The sequence below is a fragment of the Budorcas taxicolor genome, chromosome 13, assembly GCF_023091745.1.
Source record: "Budorcas taxicolor isolate Tak-1 chromosome 13, Takin1.1, whole genome shotgun sequence".
Taxonomy (NCBI): domain Eukaryota; kingdom Metazoa; phylum Chordata; class Mammalia; order Artiodactyla; family Bovidae; genus Budorcas; species Budorcas taxicolor.
In genome coordinates, this window is record NC_068922.1 from 46984972 (window position 1) to 47011827 (window position 26856).

At 41.5% G+C, this 26856-nt stretch overlaps 1 protein-coding gene across 1 annotated transcript in view; it reads right to left on the minus strand.

Annotated features, from left to right (window-relative positions):
* The window catches only part of SLC23A2 (solute carrier family 23 member 2), a 137493-nt gene that overhangs the window by 23546 nt on the left and 87091 nt on the right, over nt 1-26856 (minus strand). Inside the window, exons 5-8 of the mRNA XM_052650709.1 lie at nt 24519-24676; nt 9513-9601; nt 8423-8493; nt 7263-7444 (exon numbers count right to left, since the gene is read on the minus strand). Coding sequence (XP_052506669.1) covers nt 7263-7444; nt 8423-8493; nt 9513-9601; nt 24519-24676 — 500 coding nt within the window. The remainder of the gene's footprint in view (nt 1-7262; nt 7445-8422; nt 8494-9512; nt 9602-24518; nt 24677-26856) is intronic.

The following is a 26856-nucleotide window of genomic DNA, read 5'->3' on the forward strand; positions in this document are numbered from 1 at the left end:
TGCAGGTGGATTCTTTACCAACTTAGCTATCAGGGAAGGCCTTTATACTTGTAAATCCCTACCAATTTCATCAATTTAAAAACACTATCATCATTTATTTTAATATTCATTAACATGAAAATAGGTATTTCAGCATTGTCTGCAACAGAAAATATTTTAAATAACATGCTTGTGTATCAACTGGGAAATGGCTTGTGTGCGTGTGTGTGCGCGCTCTGTCATGTCTGACTCTTTGTGACCCCATGGACTACAGCCTGTCAGGTTCCTCTGTCCATGGGATTTCCCAGGCAGGAATACTGGAGTGGGTTCCCATTTCTTCCTCCAGGGGATCTTCCTGACCCAGGGCTCAGACCTGCATCTCCTACACTGGCGAGTGGATTCTTTACTGTTGCATCCCCTGGGAGTAGTTTAATAGACTTTTTGATGCTACTTAACATTGTGCAGTTGTACAAAGAATGAGACAGATTTAAACAGACTGTCTTGGGAAGGTGACCCCAACAAATTATTGAGGTGAAAAATTATAAAATAATGATAAAGCTGTATATGTGCAATTTGTATTTCTGTACCAATAATGCAAAATATGGAAGGATAAACCCTATATTATTGTTAGTTATTCAAGAGAAGATTTTTTTGAGGGATGGGCTGTGTAGGAGGGTCTTATTTTACTTTAGATTTCTCTGTTTAATTATTATTAAACTCCAAATGCCAAGAATCTCAATGAATTTGGGGAAATAGGTAAAATGAGACTTTTCTGGAATGTTTGGTGATGGTACATGGCAATTTATTAAACTATTCTACTTTTGAATAGGTTTGAAGTTATCCCTAAGAAAAGTAAACGGAAAAATATTTTCAGGAAAAACACTGTTCCCACTCAGAATTTATGTATGGTTTTAGAAATGGCAGATACTAGTTCACCACATTGACTCTTCCTTTAGAGACAGTCTGTCTCTAAAGGCCACATCTATTGGTTGACTTAGGAGACCACAGTGACCCACCACCAATACTCCTACTGCTATAGAGTCCCCTTCCATGTGAATATGCATAATGACAACAAGTGAAGGTAGCCCTTTTTAAACACTGATCGGTTATTTGTATTATTATTTTTTTGTTAAGTGGTTGTTCATACTACATCCTTCATTCATTACTCTACCAGGACCCTCTCTCCTTTAAATTACCTGGCGACATTCTATCAATTGGGAACATTAGCCTTTCTTATGGAGTTTGCTGTGTTTTCTCAGATACACTTAAAATTTAGTTTCAATGGTTTTTGATATGAGCTTTAAATTAATCAGTGGTAAAATCAATCTTTCTCTTTTCCTATCTGCTTTATCTAACCTATTTAATATAGGTTTCCTTATAGCCCTTTCATGATTTTATTTTCTACATTTGAGTCTTTAATTCAACTGAAATGTAATTTGATATAAATCAGAAATCTAACTTTTTTCCAAACAATTATTTTCTACACAGTTCATTCTCCACTGATTTCAAACATCATATATTAAGTATTAATTTTTTTATTGGTCCTGTTTCTATCCTTTCTGTTCTACTCTATTTGTAGAAGGAAATGGCAACCCACTCCAGTATTCTTGCCTGGAGAATCCCATGGACGGAGGAGCTTGGTGGGCTACAGTGCACGGGTCGCAAAGAGTCGGACATGACCGAGTGACTTCTCTTTCACTTTTCCATCCTTTCTGTTCTACTCTATCAATATCTACCCTGTCCCAGATCACAGTGTTAAGTCCTACAATGTGCTTTAATTATTGTTAAGGACAAGTCATCAAGCCCTTCTCCCTATTCCTGCACTGATCCATATTATTTTATTTTGTCTTCTTTATTGGCTAGCATATTCAGAACTTTAAATGATTCTGATAATAAACATTCTTATCTCAGTTTATGATTACAACAGGCAGTCTAATTTAAGTCTTTCACCACTAATGTATGTTGTTGTTCAGTTACTAAGTCATGTCCAACTCTCTGCAAACCCATGGACTATATCACCCAAGGTTTCCCTGTCCTTCAGTATCTGCCAGAGTTTGCTCAAACTGATGTCCATTGAGTTGATGATGCCATCCAACCATCTCATCCTGTGTCACTCCCTTCTTCTCCTGCCCTCCATCTTTCCCAGCATGAGTCTTTTCCAATTTGTCAGTTCTTCGCATCAGGTGGCCAAAGTATTGGAGCTTTAGCTTCAACCCTTCCAATGAATAGTCAGGGTTGATTTCCTTTAGGATTGACTGGTTTGATCACCTTGCTGTTCGAGAGGCTCTCAAAAGTCTTCTCTAGCACCACAGTTCAAAAGCATCAATTCTTCAGCACTCAGCCTTCTTTACGGTCCAACTCTCACATCCATACATGAGCACTGGAAAACCATAGATTTGACTATACAGACCTCTATCAGCAAAGTGATGTCTCTGCTTTTTAATCCACCATCTAAGTTTGTTATAGCTTTTCTTCCACGAAGCAAGCATCTTTTAATTTTATGGCAGCAGTCATCGTCCACAGTAATACTGGAGTTCAAGAAAATAAAATCTGTCACTGCTTCCACTTTTCCCCCATCTATTTGCCATGAAGTGATGGCATCAGATGCCATGATCTTAATTTTTTTAATGTTGAGTTTTAAGTCTGCTTTTTCACTCTCATCAAGAGGCTCTTTAGTTTCTCTTCACTTTCTGCCAGTAGAGTGGTATCATCTGCATATCTGAGGTTGCTGATATTTCCGGTTCTCTGGAAATCTTGATTACAGCTTGTGAGTCATCCAGCCCAGCATTTTGAATGATGTACTCTGCATATAAGTTAAATAAGCAGAGTGACAATTTACAGGCTTGACATATTTCTTTCCCAATTTTGAACCAATCCATTGTTCCATGTCCAGTTTTAAATGTTGCTTCTTGACCTGCATACAGGTTTCTCAGGAAGCAAGTAAGGTGTATGGGGCATTTAAAAATCATATTTATCACTGCTAACAGTTTGCAGTTGAAACATAGATTCAATTTTTAAAAATCATCACCATGTTTTTTAAATAAAAAACATAGTGGATTTTCATAAAATTAAAATTTCTAATATTTAATCATCCTTGAGTTCCTGAAATGATAAATACACTGCCCTTTTACTGTATTATCTGCAGCAGCATTTTCCCAAACCATGTTCCAAGGAACATTCTTTTCAGATATGTTTATAGATATAGCACTTAAAAAATTAAGTATGTGCAGAGCTGTATAGTAAGGCCCTTTTAAGACACTGTATCAAGCCTTTTAAGACACTGAGTTTTAGATGCTACTACCTGAACAGATTTCCTTAGGGTTTTATACAACCCTAGGAAGGAAAAACTTGGTCCAGGATCTCCCTTCTGCATTAGCTCTGTCACAATTTGCCATTAAGATAAAACTGTTAAGTTTCCCTTCTTTTTCAAAGCTCCAGTACAGATTAAACAGTACAGGAATTCTCTCTTCCTTGGAGATGTAATATACTCAATGCCTAACCAGTAGAGCACATCCTTTAGGAATGAAAGTCCTTCCACAACATCCTTGACTTTTCTTCCCATGGTCAAGGGTGTGGTCACACCTCCCCCGCCTCCCCTAACTTATTCACAATGCTCTTACTGAATATCCCTGCTCTGGAACAGATAGTGAGCCAAGTACTAGCAGTGCTGTGGTGATTAATATAGAGCTGAGGTCCTGCCCTCACAGAGCTAACATCCAAGCACAAAAGAAGAGCTCTGGAAAATAAAAAACAGGACAGCAAAAATAAAAAAAAAAACTCAAGAGAAGGAGTCACAGATAAAGCTGAGGAAAATTCCTAGGAACAGAGGAAAAAAAGAGATGAAAAATAGATGAGGAAAGTAAGAGGACAACTTTGGGAGGACCAACATCCTAGAAGTTCCAGAAAAAGAGAGATTAAGCAGGGATGGAAGTGGGGGGGCATCTGTGAAATAATTCAAGATTATTTCCCATGAACACCCAAGATTGCAAAGTAAAACAGTCCGGAGTGCCAAGCCTGAGATGTAAACAGACCACCAAAGAGTAGCAGGCAAGGTTTCAGACATCGTGATGAAGACCTAAAAGATTCTAGAATCCAGCAAGAATTGGGGACAGAAGAGAAAGTCTTGAAGAGATAATGATTAAGCATTTTATAGGACTGACAATGCACCATAAGGGAGAAAAAAATAAACTGGAGACCAGTTTGGAAGTGATGGCTGAGTGCTGTGGCAATGATGACCAAGGATAGAATCGGGACTTTTTTCTGGAGGTAGGAGAGAATGATGGGTTGTGCATGGTGAATGAGGAAGTGAAGAACAAAGGATCACTGCAGGGCTCTGGCTTAGGCACCTGTGCTACCACTGCACCTGTGGCTGTGCTACTGCAAGGATGACCTCAGAAGGAAATGGTTTAAGGGAAAGGAGGGAGTCAGAAGCTGGAGTTTTCTTCCTTTACTTTAACGTTTGAGGTGTCTTGTGTAACAGCAAATGGACAGAAGTCAGGGGTTCGATCTGAAAGTCTTGAGTTTAGAGGTCCACGTTACAGGTTCATGTGGAGCCCACCAGCAAAATGCACGTCTGCTGATGCCATGAACTCGATGAGATACCCCAGAGGAACAGAATGGAGATAGAAGGAGGCCCAGGACCAAATTCTGAGGAGCCCCAACATCCAGAGGTCTGGGGGAGAAGGGGTCAGTTTTGATTATTTACCAAAAAACAGCTGGAAAACCACCTATTTTATTTATATATATATATATATATAAAAAACCTAGATCTAACTCATCCTCCCTAGAGCTAAGTCTTATCACTGCTTTGTGTGTGCATTCCCTTCTTACCTTAATTAGCCCTGCCCGAAGTCTGTCTATATGTTTGCCATTTTCCAAAAAACAAGCTTTGGCACGCATCACTTCTATTTGTTTCCTATTTTTTATTTTGTTGTTCAGTTGCTCAGTTGTGTCTGACTCTTTGCATCTCCATGGAATGCAGCATGCCATGCCTCCCTATCCCTCCTCATCTCCCAGAGCTTGCTCAAACTCACGTCCACTGAGTTGATGATGCCATCCAACCAGCTCATCCTCTGTCATCCCCTTCTCCTCCTGCCTTCAATCTTTCCCAGCATCAAGGCCTTTTCCAATGAGCCAGCTCTTCTTATCAGGTGACCAAAGTGTTGGACCTTCAGCTTCAGCGTCATTCTTCCAAATAATATTCAGGGTTGACTTCCTTTAGGATCTCCTACAGTCCAAGGGGCTCTCAAGCGTCTTCTCCAGCACCATAGTTCAAAAGCATCAGTTCTTCAGCACTCAGCCTTTTTTTATGTCCAGCTCCCACATCTGTTCATGACTACTGGAAAAACCATAGTTTTGATTATACAGACCTTTGTAGGCAAAGTAACATCTCTGCTTTTTAAAAAGCAGGGTGATTTTAAATAAGCCTCGACGTACTGCTTTCCCAGTTTTGAACCAGTCCATTTTTCCATGTCCGGTTCTAACTGTTGCTTCTTGATCTGCAAACAGGTTTTGCAGGAGGCAGGTAGCAGGTAAGGAGGTCTGGTATTTCCATCTCTTTAAGAATTTTCCACAGTTTGTTGTGATCTACACGGTCAAGGACTTCAACATAGTCAATGAAGCAGGTATTTTCCAGAATTCTCTAACTTTTCCTATGACCCAGTGGATGCTGGCAATTTGATCTCTGGTTCCTCTGCCTTTTCTAAATCCAGCTTGTACATCTGGAAGCTCTCAGTTCACATACCATTAAAAACTAGGTTGAAGGATCTTAAGCATTACTTTGCTAGCATATTTTTTGTATCTCTACCAATGTTTTCCCCTGCTTTAACTGTGCTCATTTTTCATCCTGTTTTTCTCATTTCTGAAGATAAGCTCTTCATTTTTATTTGACTCTTCTTGAGAACTGACTGTTCAGTAAGTGTGACTAGTCCTGTTATCATCATTTTCTAAATTGTTGTCAATTGTAAAGTTTGGAGTTCTTTTCTGAGTTATTTATAATGGTATTCTCTTGCTTCTAAGTGGTTTGGGGGTTTTAGTCATTCTTTTGTTATTGGTACCTAAAGTTTACAGCAAGACAGTAAACACAACTTCTCCTTTTTGGAACCTACTGCATTTCACTGAGTGAACATTCTCACGTGCCTTCAACACACCCATCCTGATATGGAAATATTGACAACCTTCGCTGCAATGAGAAAACTAAGAACAAAACTGGATATTTTCTTATACTTTAATTAATAATGATATATGGATTACAATTATGTAAGGATTCACTTTATTTGTGAACCACATTCTAACACAGAGAGTCAGAATTAAGTGTTACGGGTTAAGTTCAAGTCAGACTATTTGGGTTTTGAAAAGCATCCTGGCTAACTGTGTGACCCTGAAAAACTAACACTGTATCTTTGTCCCTGGATTTCTTTACTTGTTAAATAGGGATAACACTGGTACCTACCTTAATTTATAATATATACAACCAGAGTTATGTAAAGCATGATATGTAGGCTCAATAAATACTGTTTTTCATTGAATAATTACAGAAGTTTTCACAAAACAAAAAAATTAGAAATCCTCTTGTGTTACTTAATTTTTTAAGAAATCTGACTGCTAAAATTCTAGAGTCTTAGAATCATTTCCTATGAGGTGGTCAACTCTTACATATGCTCTACAGAGATATGCAGAGACTGTGGGTTCTATCTGTGGTACGCAGAAAGCTGTGGCTCTTAACAATCAATCTTATAAAGTTCTGAATGTCTTTACTGACATTACAGAAAAAAGGGATAAGTGACATATTTAATTCACTTCAAGTACTGTGCGAAAGGACTGGCACCGACCAGCAGGACTTTGGCAGAAATGACAGCTTTGTGACAGGTATGCAGAGCTGTCTGACCTGAAAGCCACATCACCCTTGATGCCAACACTGCAGGTCACAGCTCTGTCTCCTGCCAGTCTGGAAGTATTTTTGAGTCTCATTTAAAGGATTCAGCTTCTTGGTATTTCAATTTCCATGTATGAGACTTGGCATGACTCCAAAAGTCAAGAGTTAATGGCACCACCATCTTACTCCTTTCTTGAAGTTTAAAACCTTACAACCCTCCCAATCTTTAGGATACCTCGACTGCATGGCATTTTAATAATTCCCTGGCATGAAACAAATAAACTATCAGACTAATCTTACATATCTCCTAATGTCTGTATATATGTTCAAAACATTCAAAGAAGCTGTTCCTCAGTGCTGGGAAGGAAGATTTTTTCTGCCCACTCCTGAGTGGTCTTGGAACACTTACAGCATGGCGATGCCCCAGTGCTTCCCTGCTCTCTCTCCTGCTGCCTGGAAACCAGAGAGGCCAATGAGGGCTACCGTGGGTGTGATGGTCAGGGGCCCGATGTATTTCAGCAGAGCCCCAGGCAGGCCTAGGAGGCCGATGACCACTTCTATCAATGAGGACATGATGATGGCTCCCTGGATCTGGAGCAAGAGAGGACACAGATGTAAGAGCAAGCTGCTTATAAATCATACAGTCTAAATGTCACCTGCAACCACAACTGATAATTCTGTAAGGTATCAAGCTATTATAAAATAGGCATGACATAGCTGAGAAATTCCTGGGAAACCCTAAAGATACCAGTGGGTATGACTGGGACCTAGCAAACCTAAGTATGACCCGACTGATGTAAGAGTATTACCAAAATGGGCACTGGACACAAAATCAGTTTGCCTATTCCACTGACCGAGACAGATGTAACTGTCTTATCATTCCCATTTAAGACACGACATTCAAAACAAGCCTCAAAGGTACAATGCAGTACAAAGATTCTTGACTTTAAGAAGTAAGCTCCTGTAAGACATTTAAAAGGTAGTGTTACTGACAAAAATTCTAAAGGTGTATTTCTTTTGTACAGATTGGTCATATCTGTGTTAATTCTGAACTAACGGTGAATGGTTTTACACGTTTTGGAAGATCTGGATAAAATGTCAGTCATTCTTTGTATCTAAGGACTCCCATACCCTATTCTATTCAAATGCACTGAAGCAGACAAATGGCTTTAATTCCTTCAACCAACACAGACAAACGCTGAGGCAAGAATAAATAGTTTTGCAACCTATCAACTCTGTGGCTCCCTCCAAAGGGAGCCTTGTCCCTCGGCTGGTTATGCTGGAGGGTCTAAGCAGACAGGTCTGTGGTGGCATAGGAGAGGAGGAAGAGAAAGAAGGACAGAAAAGAGGGCAAGAAACAATACTGTCTGGTGTCACAAAGCATTTCTACATGCTTTATTTTATAGCAATGTCATCTAAATTGAATTTCACAGCACAAATGAACATATCAGTAGCTGGAAAAAAAAAAAAAGAACTTAGTATAAGCAACTGCAATATACTGGGCATGACCAACACTGAAAATAAGAAGAAACACAAAGAAGCCGTAAGTAGACAATGCTCATCATTTACCTCGCGTATTCGGGGATACCAGATGTGTTCTGTGTGTAACAGCTCTGTTGTTCCATTGGCAACCGAAACATCTTGAAAACAAAAACAAAGACAAAATTTTTCTTGGAGTGACACTGATGTTTGACGGGACATATTCATTTTACTCTTTTAAAGAAGAATTTCCTCCCTGTTCTAAGTATATCTGTATAAATACCCAACCCTAAAATTCAAGTTACAACAGTACAGCATATCATACTGAAAGGTGGATTCCCTATCACTAATATAACCAAATTTATTCACCAACAAGAGCTCCTGGTTTCTCAGAAGCTGACTGAACTGATGATACACACTGCTAGTTCCAGTCTCATACAAAGACCAACCTTTGCAAGCAGCTCATTGAAATGACCAACAGCAAGGTTGCCTGACTGAGGTTTTAAAAACCTAGATAAAACTGAGGCCCTTTTTCTGTTCCTAAATCAAATCAGTGGTCACAAAGTAACTCCTAGGAGCAAGGAAGGAAATCAGGGCTAGAAAATTCTGCTCCTAGAACCTAAAAATTTAACAGTATTTTGAGAGTACAGCAGGTCTGTCTGCTTCCCTCAAATCCCCTATCTGATCTCTTCCTGACCTTAAGGGTTATTTAAGGATCTTTGCAATCACTATGAGGAGGATAGCAGGTGGAATGAAAGTCATTTGCAGAAAACCAAAGCAGCCAGATCCTTAAAAAGCAAAGATGTTTCAGAGAAAGGATGCTGATGCAGCAAAGAGAGTGACTACTGGTGGTTCATAAAATCCACTGAAAGAAAGAGGCAGAAAAACAGCACAAATATTTTTCTATTCTGTTTCCATATTTATCAATTTCATTAGCACAGAGGAATGAGGTCCTTTCCTGGTCCTTACTTGCTCTGGGGGTAGGGATGAATGAGTGGATACAGAGAGAGACAGAAAAACGACCCACAGATTGGAGTATTCTAAGCTGTTTTGTTGGTTGTGTGTTCTGTGCCTGATTCCAGAAAGGATTTATCACTGCTGGGGGCAGCACATCCAGGCCTCCCTTCTATCACCTGCATTAAAGGACCCCAATGACATATGTGGAAATAACTGCAATTACCTGTGGTGTTACATTTCCATTTATCTAAAGACAGGATGGCTCGAGCAGGGGCCAGAAATGCAAAAGCACTGGCCTGAAACAGGGGTAACCTAAAAGAAACGAGACCAAAACCATGATCACGGCATCAGGAACTACCGAGGTAGTTCACTATTTGACAGCTTAACAGTCTTTTCCACAGACAAACAGCACATGAGTAAATGCAGGCACACCTGGAAAAAAAGCCCCAGTCTGCAAAGATATCCTCAGCCATGCAGCCAGGGACGCTGGCTTCTCCGTTCTCCCCTCCTAATGCTCTCTCCCCAGGGAGCCCCAGGATAGGTTCTAGGGGAGCTCTGTAGTCAGTGCCAGCACCCCAACACCAGCCCCTGACATTACCACCTTTCCCCTTGGTGGGGGGAACGCAGGCATTTGGGTGTCTCTGTCCTGCTGAGCTTGTGAGCTCCTTATTAAACATCAATGTACCTCTTCTATTTTACCATCCTCCTCCCTTTCAAATTCTTATTGGTTATCATGGGAGAAAACCTATCTCCCCCTGTCGTTCCATTTTGTAAGTCAGAAACTGCCATGAATCACTGGGGATGAGCATTAAGATTACGTTAGTTATCTATCTATTGAGAAAAAGGAAAACTGTAAGTTACAAATCAACAGTAGATAAAATATTGTTTAATCATAAAAAATACTCAAAAAAGCGCTTGTACCCTTATTTCTAAAGGACCCAGAAAACTTGTGGATTCTTTTAAATATCCTGCCTACACTGTCAAACTAAATGCAGAGATCCTCAGATACCATCATTCAATTACATTCTAGATAATTCATATTGATTTTATGAACACTGGTGCTACTCAAATTCAAAAGATTTTGTTCTTTATTATTAGAGTATAATAGAGTATTTTCCACTGGAGTTGTATTAAAGTGGTTCTAAAGGGCTAACACAGGAACTCAATCATTAACATTATTTTGAGGGTAAAATATGAAACTAGCCCTTTGGTTTGCAGGGTTTGGAACTTTCAGATATCTAGATCATTCTTAAAATACTCCTAAGCAGCCTTGAATCAGTGTCCTGGCCAGTAGGATAGGAACCCAGCCAGGCTCTCCTCTGAGCTGACAGTTCGTCCTCGCCCTGAGTGACATAGTAACTGGATTGAGAAACAGTGCCTCTGGCTGAAGGACATAGAACCGCTTTACAAATACAGAGCTGGTACATACTATTCTGAGGTAGATGAGGCTCTTCCCCCATACAATCATCTAAACTTCAGATCCCTGGGCTCTCCAAGCAGACAAGACTGTCTGCTCTTCTATTCTGTACTGATGACTGGAAATGAAACAAATTAAACTGTGCTTTTCTTTACACGAGGAGTTGGAAAACCACCTGTTTTTATGCGTAAAGTTTCACTGGGACACAACCACCACCCTTACTCATTCATGAGCTGTCTGCGCCTACTTTTATGCTTCAATGGGTAGAGCTGAATAGTTACAACAGGGAACACAAAGCCTAAAATATTCACTGGTTAACACACTACAGAAAAAACAAAATTGCTAACCTTGACTACAGGGAAAGTATATCTTAAATATGTGAAGATACCCCCAAAATGTAGAATTTATTTTTTAGTAGACATTTTAGAAGTTAATAAATAGTGTTAACTAGATGTCATTAAGCTGAGCGACTTCACTTTCACTTTTCACTTCCATGCATTGGAGAAGGAAATGGCAACCCACTCCAGTGTACTTGCCTGGAGAATCCCAGGGACGGTGGAGCCTGGTGGGCTGCCGTCTATGGGGTCGCTCAGAGTTGGACACGACTGAAGTGACTCAGCAGCAGTAGCAGATGTCATTAAGAAAATCTGAGCAGATTTTGTAGCCCCAGGAGAGAAAAAGGACCTAACAAGCCCCACACAAGTTCTTACTTTGTTCAAAACTCTGCTGGAAGTGTCTCATTTCTTCTTGAGCATCCAGGTGACCTGAATCCATTTCCCAGTCTAGTCTCTCACCCATCATGTCACACACTTGCACTCCAGGCAAGTAGTCTATGTTCTTACCTCTGAGCCTTTGCTTATCTCTTCAGTTATCAATTCATTTCTAAAGCTCCATTTCTATTAAAGGACAGAGAAAATACCATCTCCTCCAGGAACTATTCTTGGCTCTACTAAGGATCTATAATGCACTCCCCTACTTAGGACATTCTGGCCATGATTTCTACAAGTTACTCCCCAAGTTGCCAGGGAACTGCTTCATGATTCCCTGGGGTGGGGTGGGGGCTGGGGTGCTGGTTAAAAATGAACATTTCTTCATCTCACTCAGTCCAAGTTAATCAGAGTCTCAGGTGGAATCTCTGAATCTGCATTTTGAATAATTACTTCTGGGTGAGGCTGATGCACTAGGCAACGAAGACAACCCCTATGCCAGATGAAGGGATTTATCATTTTGGTCTCTTGATGAACACTTCCTGGGTGTCTGCTTGACACAGGCACACTTATAAAAAGATGAGACAATGGGAAAAACCACCCCTGGGCCCTTGAGGGGTTTCTGTTGTGCGAAAGAGATTATCTATCATGGATATACATGAAGGGTAGTGAGGGAGGCGGTGCAAGATGCCATGGGAGTCTATTATCTTATTAAAGGACAATAAGTACTTTGGCCCATAAGCAAGAGGTTAGTAATCCACGCAAAGGAGTGTAGATGCAAATGAGAGCCACAAAACAGACCCAGAAATCCTTAAAGAATTGCAGATACTTTACTGTGGGTGGGAATTGGTATGGTGAAGGTCAGAGGGGATCAAAGAGCAAATGCCTTGCAATCTTCTTGTAAACAAGAGGAAAACTAGTGAAGAACCTTGCTCTGAAAGGATCACTTCTGGGGGGAAAATGCAAAAGTTGACCTTAACTCTAAAACTATTCTCAAGGCATTCCAAGAGGCTGTGACATAGCTCTGGTTAGTGGTCCTTGTTTCACTGACTCCGCCCATCCGGTGGTGGCCGTTCAGATGACCAGCCTGCCCATGTCAGGGTTCGGCCTCTACAGCTCCCTTCACGGCACTGAAGCCTCTGTGTTGAAGAGCTCCCTACTGCTAACCTGCTTATCTCCCCAAGGAGGTGGTATCGCCCTGACAGTAGGAACTGAGCCTGCTTACCCATCACTGGACCCCCAGACTAACTTTCGCTTAGTAATTAATGAATTGAAGGTGTTATTGACAAATATCTTTCGAGAGGAATTTTATTAGACTAGAAATAAGAGATTATGTCTTTCTGCCATGTTGATTTTAACTGCAAATTTGGGGGAGAAATTTTTTAAGATTAAAGGCACTGGGTAGAGAGAGTAGAGTGTTGAATGTGCATGGATTTTCAAGATAAAATCAGGTAACTCTCCCATGCTCCAGAGGCTGGCAGTCCTCCACAGTGCCATCAAGGAAAAGGTATCAAAAAGTTTAAAAGGAACCAGTCCCACAAGCAGCACCAAGAAGGGATGAAATGCATCTGCCCAGAACTAAACCATTTAATGAAAATGAATAAAGCAAACACATAATTCAACAGCCCAGAGAATACACTCTGTGCCTGGCTTCCTCCATCTACCAAGAAAGTAATCAAGTTGGTAACAAAAACTTTCATCACCAAGTAAACATTTACTTGAATCTAAACTGCAGCACAACTGCAAGTTTGGCCTTAAGAAAAGCAAAATACAATGTCTCAGAGAATATTCTTTTCTTAATTGGAAATATTTCCGTACTGTTTACTACACCTACATGTATGTATGTATCTGCTGGACTGCTGAAAAGGAGCTTGTGGGCATGGAGTCCTCTACACAAACACTTCAGCAGGCACCTCTTAAGAATAAATAAATCCTCCCACATCATTGCCCCCTGCCCCGTAATCACACCCAAGAAAGGGGACATGAATTTTAATAACAAGGCCTAATAGTTAGGCCATACTTAAATTCCCCAAATTGTTTTAAGATTTTTTTTTTTAATGTGGACCATTTTTTAAGTCTTTACTGAATTTGTTGCAATATTGCTTCTGTTTTACATTTTTTGGATTTTTTTGGCCAAAGGCATGTGGGACCTTAGTTCCCCAGTCAGGGATCAAACTTGCACCCCTTGCATTAGAAGGTGAAATCTGTCACTAGACCATCACAGAAGTCCTTAATTGTTTATAAAAGTGCTTATATCCAATCACAGTTTCTACACTGCAGCTGGTTATCGTGCGTCATATTTAGAGTCAGGCTAAAGATTTTTGGCAGACTGCTCAGGTGTCATATCTTCTCTGGTAGCTCAGCTGGTAGAGTCGCCTGCAATGCAGGAGACCCCGGTTCGATTCCTGGGTGGTGAAGATCACCTGGAGAAGGGAGAGATTCCCAGTTTGATTCCTGGGTGGGGAAGATCCACTAGAGAAATGGATAGGCTACCCACTCCAGTATTCTTGGACTTCCTTGGTGGCTCAGCTTGTAAAGAATCTGCCTGCAATGCGCAAGACCTCAGTTTGATCCCTGGGTTGGGAAGATCCCCTGGAGAAGGGAACGGCTACCCACTCCAGTATTGCAGCCTGGAGAATTCCATGGACTGTATAGTCCATGGGGTCACAAAGAGTCGGACATGACTGAGCGACCTTCACTTTCAAATACTTTTGGCAAAGACTGCTCAGGTGTCATACCTTTCTTATAGCATCACATCAGGAGGCCTGTCAGGCTGTCCCAGGAGGTAAGAAAACTTGGTCAGGGTAGTGACTACCGGAACTCTCCATTTTAAAAGTACCTCTTCCTTTTGTAATGAATAAATTATCTATAAGGTGATTCTTAAATTGTACAAATATTATATTCTCACTAGCTTATTAACATTCTTACAGTGTGGCTTAAAAAGTATAATTTTTAATTTTATCATTCCATTGATATTAATTAGTGTCCTTTTGGTTTTTGTTTGATTGTTTTTAAATGCTTTTATTTATTTGGCTGTGCCAGGTCTTAGGTACAGCATGTGGGATCTAGTTCCCTGACCAGGGATTGGACCCAGACCCCCTGCATTAGGAGCTCGGAGTTTTAGCCACTGGACCACCAGGGAGGTCCCTTAGTGTCCTTTTGTAAAGAGCTTTTCTTTTTGTCCAAAAAGAAAATATCATAAACACATGGACTCATTTTTTATTCAGTTTAATAACACACTTCCATGACTATTCCTTTTAATATAAACTGTCCCAAATTTGCCCAAAGCACCACAGTTCCAGAATTATACCAATGTCACTACTAACAAGACTACTAAGTTTAAGGCTGAAGCTGAAATTCCAATACTTTGGCCACCTGATGCGAAGAGCTGATTCATTTGAAAAGACCTTGATGCTGGGAAAGATTGAAGGCAGGAGGAGAAGGGGACGACAGAGGATGAGATGGCTGGATGGCATCACTGACTCAATGAACATGAGTTTGGGTAGACTCTGGGAGTTGGTGATGGACAGGGAGGCCTGGCGTGCTGCGGTTCATGGGGTCGCAAAGAGTCAGACAGGACTGAGCAACTGAACCGAAGTGAAAGTTTAAGGTTTCTCTTTTTTTTTCCTTTAGAATATATTTCATTCAGAGTGTGCAAAGTACTATGTTCTAAAGTCTATGCATTAATTCTTTTCCCACGTGACCAGCAATTTGTCATAGGTTCACTTGTTTCTGTTTGTATTCAATTTTAGAATTTGTGTTTCTTCATCCTTTTAGAGTTTATGTTTTGAACATGTTGAATATTTTATAGTTTTAAAATAAAACCATAAAATATATGGTCACTCCCATTCCTATCATCTCCACCCTCCAAATCTCACTTATTATTAACCATTTTTATTAATTTCTGACTTATCCTTATTTCTTCAAACATACACACTGTTTTACAACTTGCTTTTTCCAATATATCCTTAGAACTTACTCTATACCAGTTCAAGAAGATCTTCTTTATTCTTTCTCAGAGCCGCATTCACTGTGATGTATGATAGTCTCCTACATATGGACATTTAAGTTGTGTTAACTATTTTGTCATTACAAATTACACAGCAATAAAAAAAACTTTCTGCATTTATTTTGCATTTGTGGGAGCATATCTGCAGGGTAAATTTCTAGAAGTAGGACTGTTAGATCGAATGGTAAACGCATATGTACACTCAATACTGTTAATGCCCCTCCTCATAGGCACTGAACTATTTTCATTTCTGACAGCAGCATGTAACAGTGGCTGTTCTCCTACAGTTTTTCCATCAGAGGGGCTTGTTAAAATTATTTTTGTTAATCTGACAAGACAAATTGTGTCTTAGTTTCTGAAAAAGTGAAAGTGTCAGTTAGTCATGTCCAGCTCTTTGAAACCCCATGGACTGTAGCCCGCCAGACTCGTCTGTTCATGGAATTCTCCAGGGAAGAATATTGGAGTCGGTAGCCATTCCCTTCTCCAAGGAATCTTCCCAACCCAGGGATCGAACTCAGGTCTCCTGTATTGCAGGCTGATTCTATACTGTCTGAGCCACACACTCCTGAGAGCAATGTGTAACAATGCCCGTTCTCTCAGTTTTGCCATCAGAGTGGCTTGTCAAAATTATTTTCTGTCAATTGACAAAGGAGACAAATGGTGTCTCAGAGTAGATTTAGTTCGTACTTCTCTTATTATAAAGTCAATTTGATCCTTTCCTATGATGAAGGGCCATCATATAGCTTTTTTGAGAATTGTCCATTTGTGTCTTTTGCTTTTTCTATATATGTATTTTAAACTTTGATTGTAAGAGTTCTTTCTGTATTAGACACATTGTTGTTTAGTTGCTAAATTGTGTCCAACTCTTTTGTGACCCCATGCACTGTAGCCTGCCAGCCTCCTCTGTCCATGGGATTTACCAGGCAAGAATACTGGATTGGGTTGCCATTTCTTTCTCCACGGGGATCTTCTTGACTCAGGGATCGAACCTGAGTCTCCTGCATTGGCAGGCAGATTCTTTGCCACTGAGCCATCTGGGAAGCCCCAATTAGAGATATTAGAACTTACCTATATTACAAATATTTTCCCCAGTTTGCCATTTTAAAATATTTTTTACAATGCAAAGCTTAAAATTTTTAAACAGTTAATGGCATTATATTTTCATCCTTTTATTGATCCTTGAGTTTGAGTCCTATTTTAAAACTCTTTCCCTACTCAAGTTATAAAGGAATTCACCCTGGTTTTATTCTAATAGTTATATGGTTTCACCTTTCTTGCATTTGGATTTCTAATCCATTTTGAGTTGATTCAAAGAAAACTCTTAACTAAAGGCAAGTCTAACGTTTATCTTCATGTCCATGATATTCTGGTCTTATATGTAAATATCAAAAGTATATGAATCAGCTCAGTTAACACTTTCAGTTAGACACACTCCTGGGGGACCTCAATAGAAACCGGTCAACTGGCTATTCTCCCAGCAGGAGGCTTTGTCCAGACAGAGCACAGGAATTTAGGGGGTCTGGCTGGGTCCAATTTTGATAACCTCTTTTTCAAGCATGATAGTATTAATTAAGTCAAAAGTTTATTACATAACTATCTAGTCAGTCACAGAGAAGCACGAGGGAATTCTTTGATGTGGACAATGCTCTATCTATTGGCTGTGGTGGTAATTAAGTGACTGTACACATGAATAAAAATTCATCTAACTATGCACAGGAAAAAGGCAAATTTTACTCTATGTCAATTACCCTTCAATAGATTGACTTAAAAATTTTTTGTCTATACAGTGTCTTTGTTGGAGGAGAAATGGGGTGGATGATTCCTTAAAATACTAGTTATGTCAAATAGTTACAAAAACCACAAAATTAAAAAAGAAAAAGAAAAGAGCTTCACTCTGGGTATTTGACAAGAAGCTCTATCTGTGGCTCAGCTGCTCCTGGTGCAGCTTTTGTCAGGCAGTCCACCTGCCTGAGAAGGAAGGATAAAAGGGAGAGTCAGTGGGTCATGAGGAAGAGGCCGTGCATTTTAAAACACATGGAAACATAAGGGGTAAGTGAGATGTGACAGTCAAAGAAAAAACGATTATGGGGAATCTTTATTTATTTTTTTTTAACTTTTATTTTTACTTTATATGGGGAATCTTTAACCCCACATATAAGAGGACTTAGTCTCCTAGTCATCTGAAGCATCAGAAATATTAGCAGAGAAACAACATGCTAACTGAAGGGGGAGACCACTCAGAAAAGCTAGAGTTGAAGGAGTTCATCAGTGGTTGTGTGGCCAAGGAGCACACTCAACCCCTGCCATGTCATCAAGCACAAGCTGCTCCATTTGGTGTTCCAGACTTGGTGCCCCAAGGCAGGTGCACCCTTATCTGCCTCACCTGCACACCCTTCTGAGGGGCCACTAAAATAATAAGCACCAACAGGCAAGAGTGGACAGGTGCCAGATATTTTCTTATTTGATGCTTACTAACAACTTTAATACTACTACCATTTTAGAGAGAAGAGAAGGGACTTTGAGACCAGTCAACTAGCCAAAGCCACACAGCTGAGGACTTCCCTGGTGATCCAGGGGTTAAGAATCCACCTTCCAATGCAGAGGATGTGGGTTTGAATCCTGGTTGGGTAACTAAGATCCCACATGCCACAGAGCAACTAAGCCCGCTTGCTGTAACTACAGAAGCGCACCCGCCACAACAAAATATCCTGTGTTCCGAAATGAAGAGCCCGCATGCCGCAACAAAGCCCCAAGGCAGCGAAACAAATAAATATTTTTAAAAAGCTAGACAGCTGGTAAACAGTGGAATGGGAGTGATATCACCTCCGAAGCCAAAGCCCCACTACACAGCTGGTGAGGGGAGCCACGCAAAGCTCCCCTCTTTCTCCAAGGTAGTGACCTCCAGTTTTTCACTGATGCCCATGTTTTTAATATACCACCTAAAATTTTTTGAGTTAAATAGTATATATATATATATATATATATATATATATTTTTTTTACACGTGGAGGCAGGAAAAACCTACAACTTGCTATTAAGAACCTACTTAACATGATACACTCACTATCATCTATACAGTAATGCTGGCAAAAATGTTCATTCAGAATCAACCGTGCCTTTGGCCCCATCTCCCAGTTTAGAATTGTGGAACAAATCAAATACCACCCCCAAGAACACAATTAGACATATTCAGACCATGGGATGTTCAACAAGACAACTGCCCTGGACTCTTTAAAAAGAGGACCATGTATTTTGATTTTTAAATTCTACCTATAAGTGGAAACATATAATATTTGTCTTCCTCTCTTTGACTTATTTACTTAGTATAACATGCTCTAGGTTCATGCATGTTGTCACAAATAGTAAGGTTTCATTCTTTTTTATAGATGAGTAGTAGTCCATTGTGTGTATATATATATATAAACCACATCTTCTTTATCCATTCATCTATCAATGAACACATAAAAATCAAAATAAATGAACAAACGTAACAAAACAAAAATAGATTCATAGATACAGAAAAAACTGGTGATCATTAGAGGTAGAGGGTGAAGGGGATGAGTAAAACATGTGAAGGAGTTAAAGAAGTATAAACTTCTAGTTATAAAATAAATGTCACCTAGGATGCACTATACAGCAGGAGTCAATAAATAACATAATCACAATTTTATAGTCAATAAAAATTGTAATAGTTTTGTATGGTGACAAATGGTAACTAGACTTATTGTGGCAATCGTTTTTTAATGTATAGAAATATCAGCTCTGAACTGACACAGTGTTATAGGTCAAACAGACTTCAATTTAAAACAAAAAGGTTGACATCTTCCACTATGATAGTGTATTTCTCTATTTCTTTTTATAGTTCTATTAGTTCTTGATTTCTATATCTTGAGCATTGTTGCTATGTTTATGTATGGTCAGAATTATTACGTATCTTCCTGCCAAATAAAACCTTTAATCATTACGTAAAAAAAAGTGGATCATGTGGAAGAAAAATGTATCAGACCACAGAAACACAACAAATGCACCATACAAACTTAACTGGATCCTGGTTCAGAGAGGTGGCCAGGATAGCCATAACAGATATTTTAGGGACAACTAGGGTAATTAGACATAGATTGAGTATTAGATGATATGACTCAAATTTATCAGGTGTGGTAAATAGGTACACGAGAGACCCTCATTTCTAGGAGAGTATTTAGGAGTGAGCCATCACCATGCTGCCTTCAACTCTGAATTAATTCAAAAAGTTGCATATATACTCCAGCAGAAATACATATACAGAGAAAGAATGTGAGGGAAATCCCAGTCTCCCATACCCCAATCTAAGCACTGCATCTCTCCATCCTTCTAAATATTAACAACAGTTAAAGAGTTCAAAGCCTCTGACTTGAGATCTTGAAGTATCCTGGAGCCACCCCCTAGTTAGTGAGCACACAATATGTACCAGCATTGGAACCCAAGGAGGTGAAAAACAGGGGACCTCAGGACAGACAACTCTGTTAGAGGTCAGGCTGCTGTGCTAGCTACTGTCTTAGCCAAAACCCTACCTTTTCTCAGCAAAGGAAAGTTCTGTGACTCTCCAGCAGGCCTGTTATAGCCAGGAGAGGTTCTTAAGGAAAGGGCCTCTCAGCCTGCAATATTGTCTTTTTCTGGAAAGCTGACAGAAAGGACTCCAAGAGGAACCTAGAACAAAAGACTGGATGTGGTCCCCAAACACAGCACCTGCACACCTTAGGGAAGGTCGGAAAAGGTCAGCATGATGTGCAAAGGGCAGAGTCCATCCCAGAGGGCTCTCCTTCATCCCCAGCTATGCACTAACACCTGCAGTCAAGGGCAGGGACTCTGGGAAGCTCAGAGCTGCTACCCAGGCTTGGTCTCTGATGGAAAAGACAATGGCAGCCAAAGTGATGCATTGACTGAGTCCTCCCCAAAGCCAGGGAGGCATGGCTGCTGCGGGCTGGTTAACACCTGGGTTGGGAGACTCTGACTCTTGCCCCCGCTCATGGGATTTTAAAGGCTTTGCACTAATTCCTACAATGACCTCAAGCGGAAAGGTGGATTGAAATCAACCAGAATGAGAACTGCTGAAACCTTACTCAAGGGCACTGAGCAGTAACGACCTTGTTAAAAGCCAAGTGCAGGGGACCAAAGTCAAAGGAAAGAAAGAAGAAGGAAAAGGCTGGATGGAAGGAAGGGGATGAAAGAAGCAGCTGTAACAGAAACATCCCACCCCCAACAGACAGAGGCTCTGGGAAACACTGAAGCCATAGAAGTCACACAACTGGGGCTGAGACACATGATCTCCATTCCAAAACAAATCATGATCTCTGGAGGAAAGGAAACCACGTTCATGCCAGGGTAGACGTTCAGGGAAGGAAGGAGGGTCTGCAGCACGTGCTGCATCAGACATATTTTCTGTGGCCTTAGCCAGCCCAGCTCATGGAAAACAGACCTCCAAAGGAGTATTTTTGACATAGTATCATAAAGCTGGCACTGCAAGCTCATGGTTCAGGTTTGTAAAGGCACACCTCTGTTTCACTCTCACTTTTTCCGTATCACTGTTGGTTATTTTTATGCAATGAAACAACTTTCCAGAAACAGCAGGCCACTCTTCAGCACACCCATGTGAAATGTGGAGCAAGGATGACCTGGCCAGAGCCCAGAGAATGGAAATGGTTACACTTCCTTCCCCTGCTCTAGACCTGCAATTATGGTTTTGGCTTCCTCACAATAAAGGCCCTATCCCTCAGAGGCATGGGCCATCACTGGTCTCTAGGTCCCATATACCCATGACATTCAGTGCAGGGGAGTTCTGGGTACTACACGGGAGTCAGGCAAACACACAAAGAAACAGACAGAATTCAGACACACATGGCAAACCACTCAGTTAGAAAAGTCTGAAAATCTGCCCTAGAAATCATGATAGCTGAACATGAAAACCTTTTTCTTCTGCAGCTCTCCACCTAAGGAAATGAGTGTGAACTGCTAACACCAACAAACATGCAGAGGCCACCTGCAATCCTTATGGCTGTGATACTGGGAATAAATTCCACTCTTGGCCATGTCAGCCTTTCTTTTGCACTGTCCCACCCTTGTATTTCCATGGCCCCAACTGCTTTATCTGTTTGTTTGATTCTCTTGTGATCAGAAAGTAAATGCACAAGTCCGTAAACATGACAATTCAAAATCGACAATGAGGGTCTATGTCAGTAAGCAGCAGAATTAGAAGGTTTTTCATATTATTCATACTCTTGTCACTTTTCAAATGTATTTTAGAAAGAAGCATATAATATAATAATCTACAAACACACAATGACGGCAAATGTCATCCACAGGACACCTTAGGAAGAGCCTCCTATTATTTTCACAAAAGCAAACTGGGAGCTGGAGAGGTCTTCTGTCCAGAGTTATAACACTGCATAGGTCTCTCTAACTCCTCATATGCACTCATTTTACTCCCCCATGTGCGAACGGCGAAGAAACCATCATTTGCCATGTGGCATGAGCTAACGCTTTATTGGGAACTGTAGATTCTGACTGTCCATGGGATTACAGTTTTATCATTACAATGGTCAACAACTTGATTTTAACCAACACTGGCAATGCTGCTGCTCTGACTCTGCTGAATAGACATCCCTGGAATAGACTCAGGGATGCTTAACCCTGACCCGTTCTGAGTACAAGTACTGGGTGTCTGAGTATCATGGGTGGGTCCCCACTCTACTGAGGTCTGAGTGTCAACCTTGGTCTGCTGGAAATACTAGGGGAGTGTGGTATTTGGCCATTCTTGAGATCTCTGCTCTTCTTTTACAAAAGCCACAGGAGACCTTGGGGCAAGAATCTGAGAGGTGATTCAGCTGGAAGGGGTAGCCCTGCCTCTTCAGGCACAGTGAAACAAGGGGAAGTTGGGAAAAGAGGAGTTAAAGAGTTTTAACAGAAAAGGGTGAAGGACAGGGAGATGCAGGGGGTGGGGGAGATGAGATACTGCAAACAAACAGGGGACATGGGATACAGCAAACAAACAACCTCAGAGGTGGTGACCAATTAAGTAGGGAGGGAAATGCCTCTCATACACCTCATCATCTGGGCTTGCCTTCACACAGCAGGCCCTCAAATATATGCTGGACAAAACTTAAAAGAATGTATCAACAACAGCTTGTGGCTTTAAGGAGTTGGAAACCAAGCTACTAAGTGCCTTCTCACTTTTTCCCTACTAGATGGGAACTTGGAGGCAAGGATCCCAGGCAAGAAAAAGGTGCTGTTGTGTTAGCACAAAGAGGGAAGTAGAGTCAGGCGTAGCCTTCCTGATATGAGACCAGGGCAGAGCTGTACCTGGTACCTGCCATACCACAGTAAACACATCTTTCATTTCCTCTTCAAGTCAACCAACAATTCTCAACTACAGACACTGCCTAAATTTATAGATGATTTGTGCTACAAGTTCTCGGATGAGCTAGCTGTTTAGAAAACAAGTATTTCCCCAGAGAACCAGTTCCCCATGTATAAGGTAAGGCCCTTGAGTCAGCCAATAAAAACTTTCTAAACCACCCTGGCTTTGAAACACAAAATCTTGAATGCTATAACAGAAGAATGAAAGATACTGTCAGCCAAGTTTAACTACCTGAGCACTAAAAAATTTAATCAAGTCCTCTCTGGAGCGTCCAAATACATCTCCTTCCCCTAACAGGTCAGTAACACGCTGCCTTTCCCTCAGGGGTCCCATAAGACGACCCTCCTTTCTGAGGTAAGGGATCTGCTCAGCATGGTGGCTTCAGGCAGTCCTGCAGGGGCTGGGGATTTGAGAACCCCAGGAGCTGGCCAGCCCTTTCAGCCTTCCTTCCATCATCAGACCTGCTATGCAGCTGTCATATTCCTTATGAGGACATTACTTAAGCTGCCAATCAAAATGCCCTAACATTGTCCTTCCCATATTCTCCTGTCCCCTGTAAGTGAAGGTTGTTCTGAGGATTCTGACTCACTGAATACAGTCCATGATGACCAGGCTGCCTTCGCTGCCCTCTGAGTTTGCTCCCACTTCCCTAGCAGGGCCTCTGTGTTTGCTCCCACTTCCCTAGCAGAGAGAGACATAACTTATACATTTACTCCACTGTCCTTGCCCTGAGGTTAGTCCTGTGGCCACAGGCTCCACCCCTTGGGCAACATCCTAGGGTAAAGGAAAAGGCTGAATGTGAAGAGGGTGGAAGAAGGGGACGGGAGGGGACAAAGCAAGACTGCAGGAGAAGGTAAAAGAAGACAGTTCTTTTCCTTCCTCTGCCAGCTCCATATCCATGTAAGCTGGGGCCTGGGGATGCAAAGTGCACTTTGCACTTTGAGGAAACACAATTCAGCAAGAAAAGACACAAACAAAAAAGGACAAAGTGGAATAAGAGTCACATTAGAAGAACATACACAAGACGCATGTGTGGGAATTCAGAGAGAACAACAGAGGCATTGGGAAGTCAAGGGTGCTTCAGAGAGAAGAGGAACAAGCCAAGACTGGAAGGCTGCATGGGAGCACAAGCACAGGGAAGACAGCACAGTGGGCTTGAGGAGGAGCTCGTTTCTTTGGGAGTGCACAGAAGGAGACTGCAGGGCGCAGGGACATACCTGGAAGGGCGGTGGGACAGAGAACAAGGAGATGCCCACAGGGTGGGCACATCCCAGTTTTTAACCAGGGAGTAGGGCTGTAGCCTCCTAGCACCCAGGAAGATGCAAACATTGAAAAAATGACACCAGGGTGGCACACAGAGGGGGCAAAGAGTAGCCTTGGAGGCAGGGAAACCAACTGGAAACCTAGCAGAACACAGTCCAGGTCTGAACTTCAGGAATTGGGGGAAGTGACAGAGTACTAGAGAGAACACTTGCCCTGCCAGCTGGTGGGATGGAAGGAGCTGAGTTCCAGCCTGCACAACTGGTCAGGAAGTGGTGCCACCCACCTAGAGAAGAAACACAACAGGGCTGGGGAGAGGCAAGGCAAATGCCACTAGGCCACGCTTCCCCATACTCCAGTCAGTCCTTCCAAGCAGCCCTAGGTGAATGTGCACAACGCCTCACGGGCACGTCAGCATTCCCAATTTAGTGCCCCAATCTCACCTGCATCCAAAAGTAGTCTGCAGCAAAGTCGTGATTCCCACGCAGAAGAAAATGGTCCCAATGAGCTGGCTGGTGGCCCACTGGTCATATCCCACACACATGGCGTCGGCCAGCAGAAAGGGCACTGCAATGGTGCCGCTAAAACATGTCAGATAATGCTGCGGGGACAGTGAGACAGAGGGGAGAAGTTAATCCTTTTTTGTATTTTGTCTGATTTTACCCTAACTTTGCCCACTCCCCTGTTGTTTTTAAAAAGTAGCACACATGAACTTGTTTTTTTAGGTACACACTCATCATATGCAAAATTGTATTTTTCTCCCTAGCATTTCTCCTACTACATTTTCTCGTCTTCTAACTCACCGGTATTATTACTTATTACGTGAATGAATCCGGGCCAGCACAAAGGAAACGCAATACAAATACCAGTAATGTTTTATCTATAGAATTTTTACTGAGAATTTTTGTTTTTTTTAACTGCTTTTCAGCACCAATTGCTAAAACCATAGATCTTTCCCCTCTAACCTGTTAACATGAATTGTGTGGCACTGAACCATTCTTGAAACAAACCCTAGTCAGTCATGTTAGATTTTGATTTGCCAATATTTTATGTAGAATTTTACAATTATGTTTTGAGATAATTCATCCTTTTTTAAAAATTCTTCTGGGTCTGGGGATTAGAGTTACAAGCTTCACTGCACAAGGGATTTTCCATCTTTTCCTATGACCTGGCATTATTTAACAGTAATCAGGGAAGCACTAAGCTCAATAACCTCTGATACGTAGATGACACCACCCTTATGGCAGAAAGTGAAAAGGAATTAAAAAGCCTCTTGATGAAAGAGGAGAGTGAAAAAGTTGGCTTAAAGCTCAACATTCAGAAAATGAAGATCATGGCATCCGGTCCCATCACTTCATGGGAAATAGATGGGGAAACAGTGTCAGACTTTATTTTTTTGGGCTCCAAAATCACTGCAGATGGCGATTGCAGCCATGAAATTAAAAAATGCTTACTCCTTGGAGGGAAAGTTATGACCAACCTAGATAGCATATTCAAAAGCAGAGACATTACTTTGCCAACAAAGGTCTGTCTAGTCAAGGCTATGATTTTTCCAGTGGTCATGTATGGATGTGAGAGTTGGACTGCGAAGAAGGCTAAGTGCTGAAGAATTGATGCTTTTGAACTGTGGTGTTGGAGAAGACTCTTGAGAGTCCCTTGGACTGCAAGGAACTCCAACCAGTCCATTCTGAAGGAGATCAGCCCTGGGATTTCCTTGGAAGGAATGATGCTGAAGCTGAAACTCCAGTACTTTGGCCACCTCATGTGAAGAGTTGACTCACTGGAAAAGACTCTGATGCTGGGAGGGATTGGGGGCAGGAGGAGAAGGGCATGACAGTGGATGAGATGGCTGGATGGCATCACTGACTCAATGGACATGAGTCTGAGTGAACTCTGGGAGTTGGTGATGGACAGGGAGGCCTGGCGTGCTGCGATTCATGGGGTCGCAAAGAGTGGGACACGACTGAGCGACTGAACTGAACTGAAGCTCACACAGCAGCTGTGGGAATCATCCAGAAAGAGCCGATCCCACTCCACCTTTAGGACCCCTCCCCCATTCCCTACAGCCCGGGCAGGACATTCCAGCTCTCACTGCTCACATCCCTTCCTCCCAGAGGCCTGCCTGTTCAGTTCTTACTTCTGTTCTGCAAATTTCCTCTTTTCTTCCTAACAGTTCCCCATCTCTGCTCATTCTGCAAATTTCCTCTTTTCTTCCTTACAGTTCCCCATCTCTGCTCATTTTTGCCAAAATGCGCTGCTTGCAGCCCAAAATGATCAACTGTGTAACACTAACAGGTGTTTCGTGAAGGGGACAGAACATTCCCATCAGGACTTCCCAGAGCTGCTCACAAGATTGCACTGTCAAGAAGGGAATGATGTATACAGGGTGTCCCAATCTTATGTGAAAGGGAAGACTACTACTAGACACATCTATAAACACTTCAAAAAATGAGCTTCCTGAACCTCATTTGAGACATTCAGCCCTAGGGAAATTATGTGCCCAACCAGTCAGGTCCTTTGGTTACGACTTCTTTATTAGAATGCCCTTCTGTCCAGGTTACCAACTGTTTTAATACCTAAGATTGGGGAAGGGCCTGGAAATTGAACCGAAGTATCAGCTGTCAGCAGGTACAGTCCAATTCCAAGTGAATAAACTTGTCTGGGTAATGAGACTGATTTCCTTAGCATGAACTGATCATTCAAACTTGAGAAAGTAAGAATGCAAAGCAAGACCTCAAAACCAAGGCATACACAGACCAAAAGTACGTGTCTGGGCAAAGA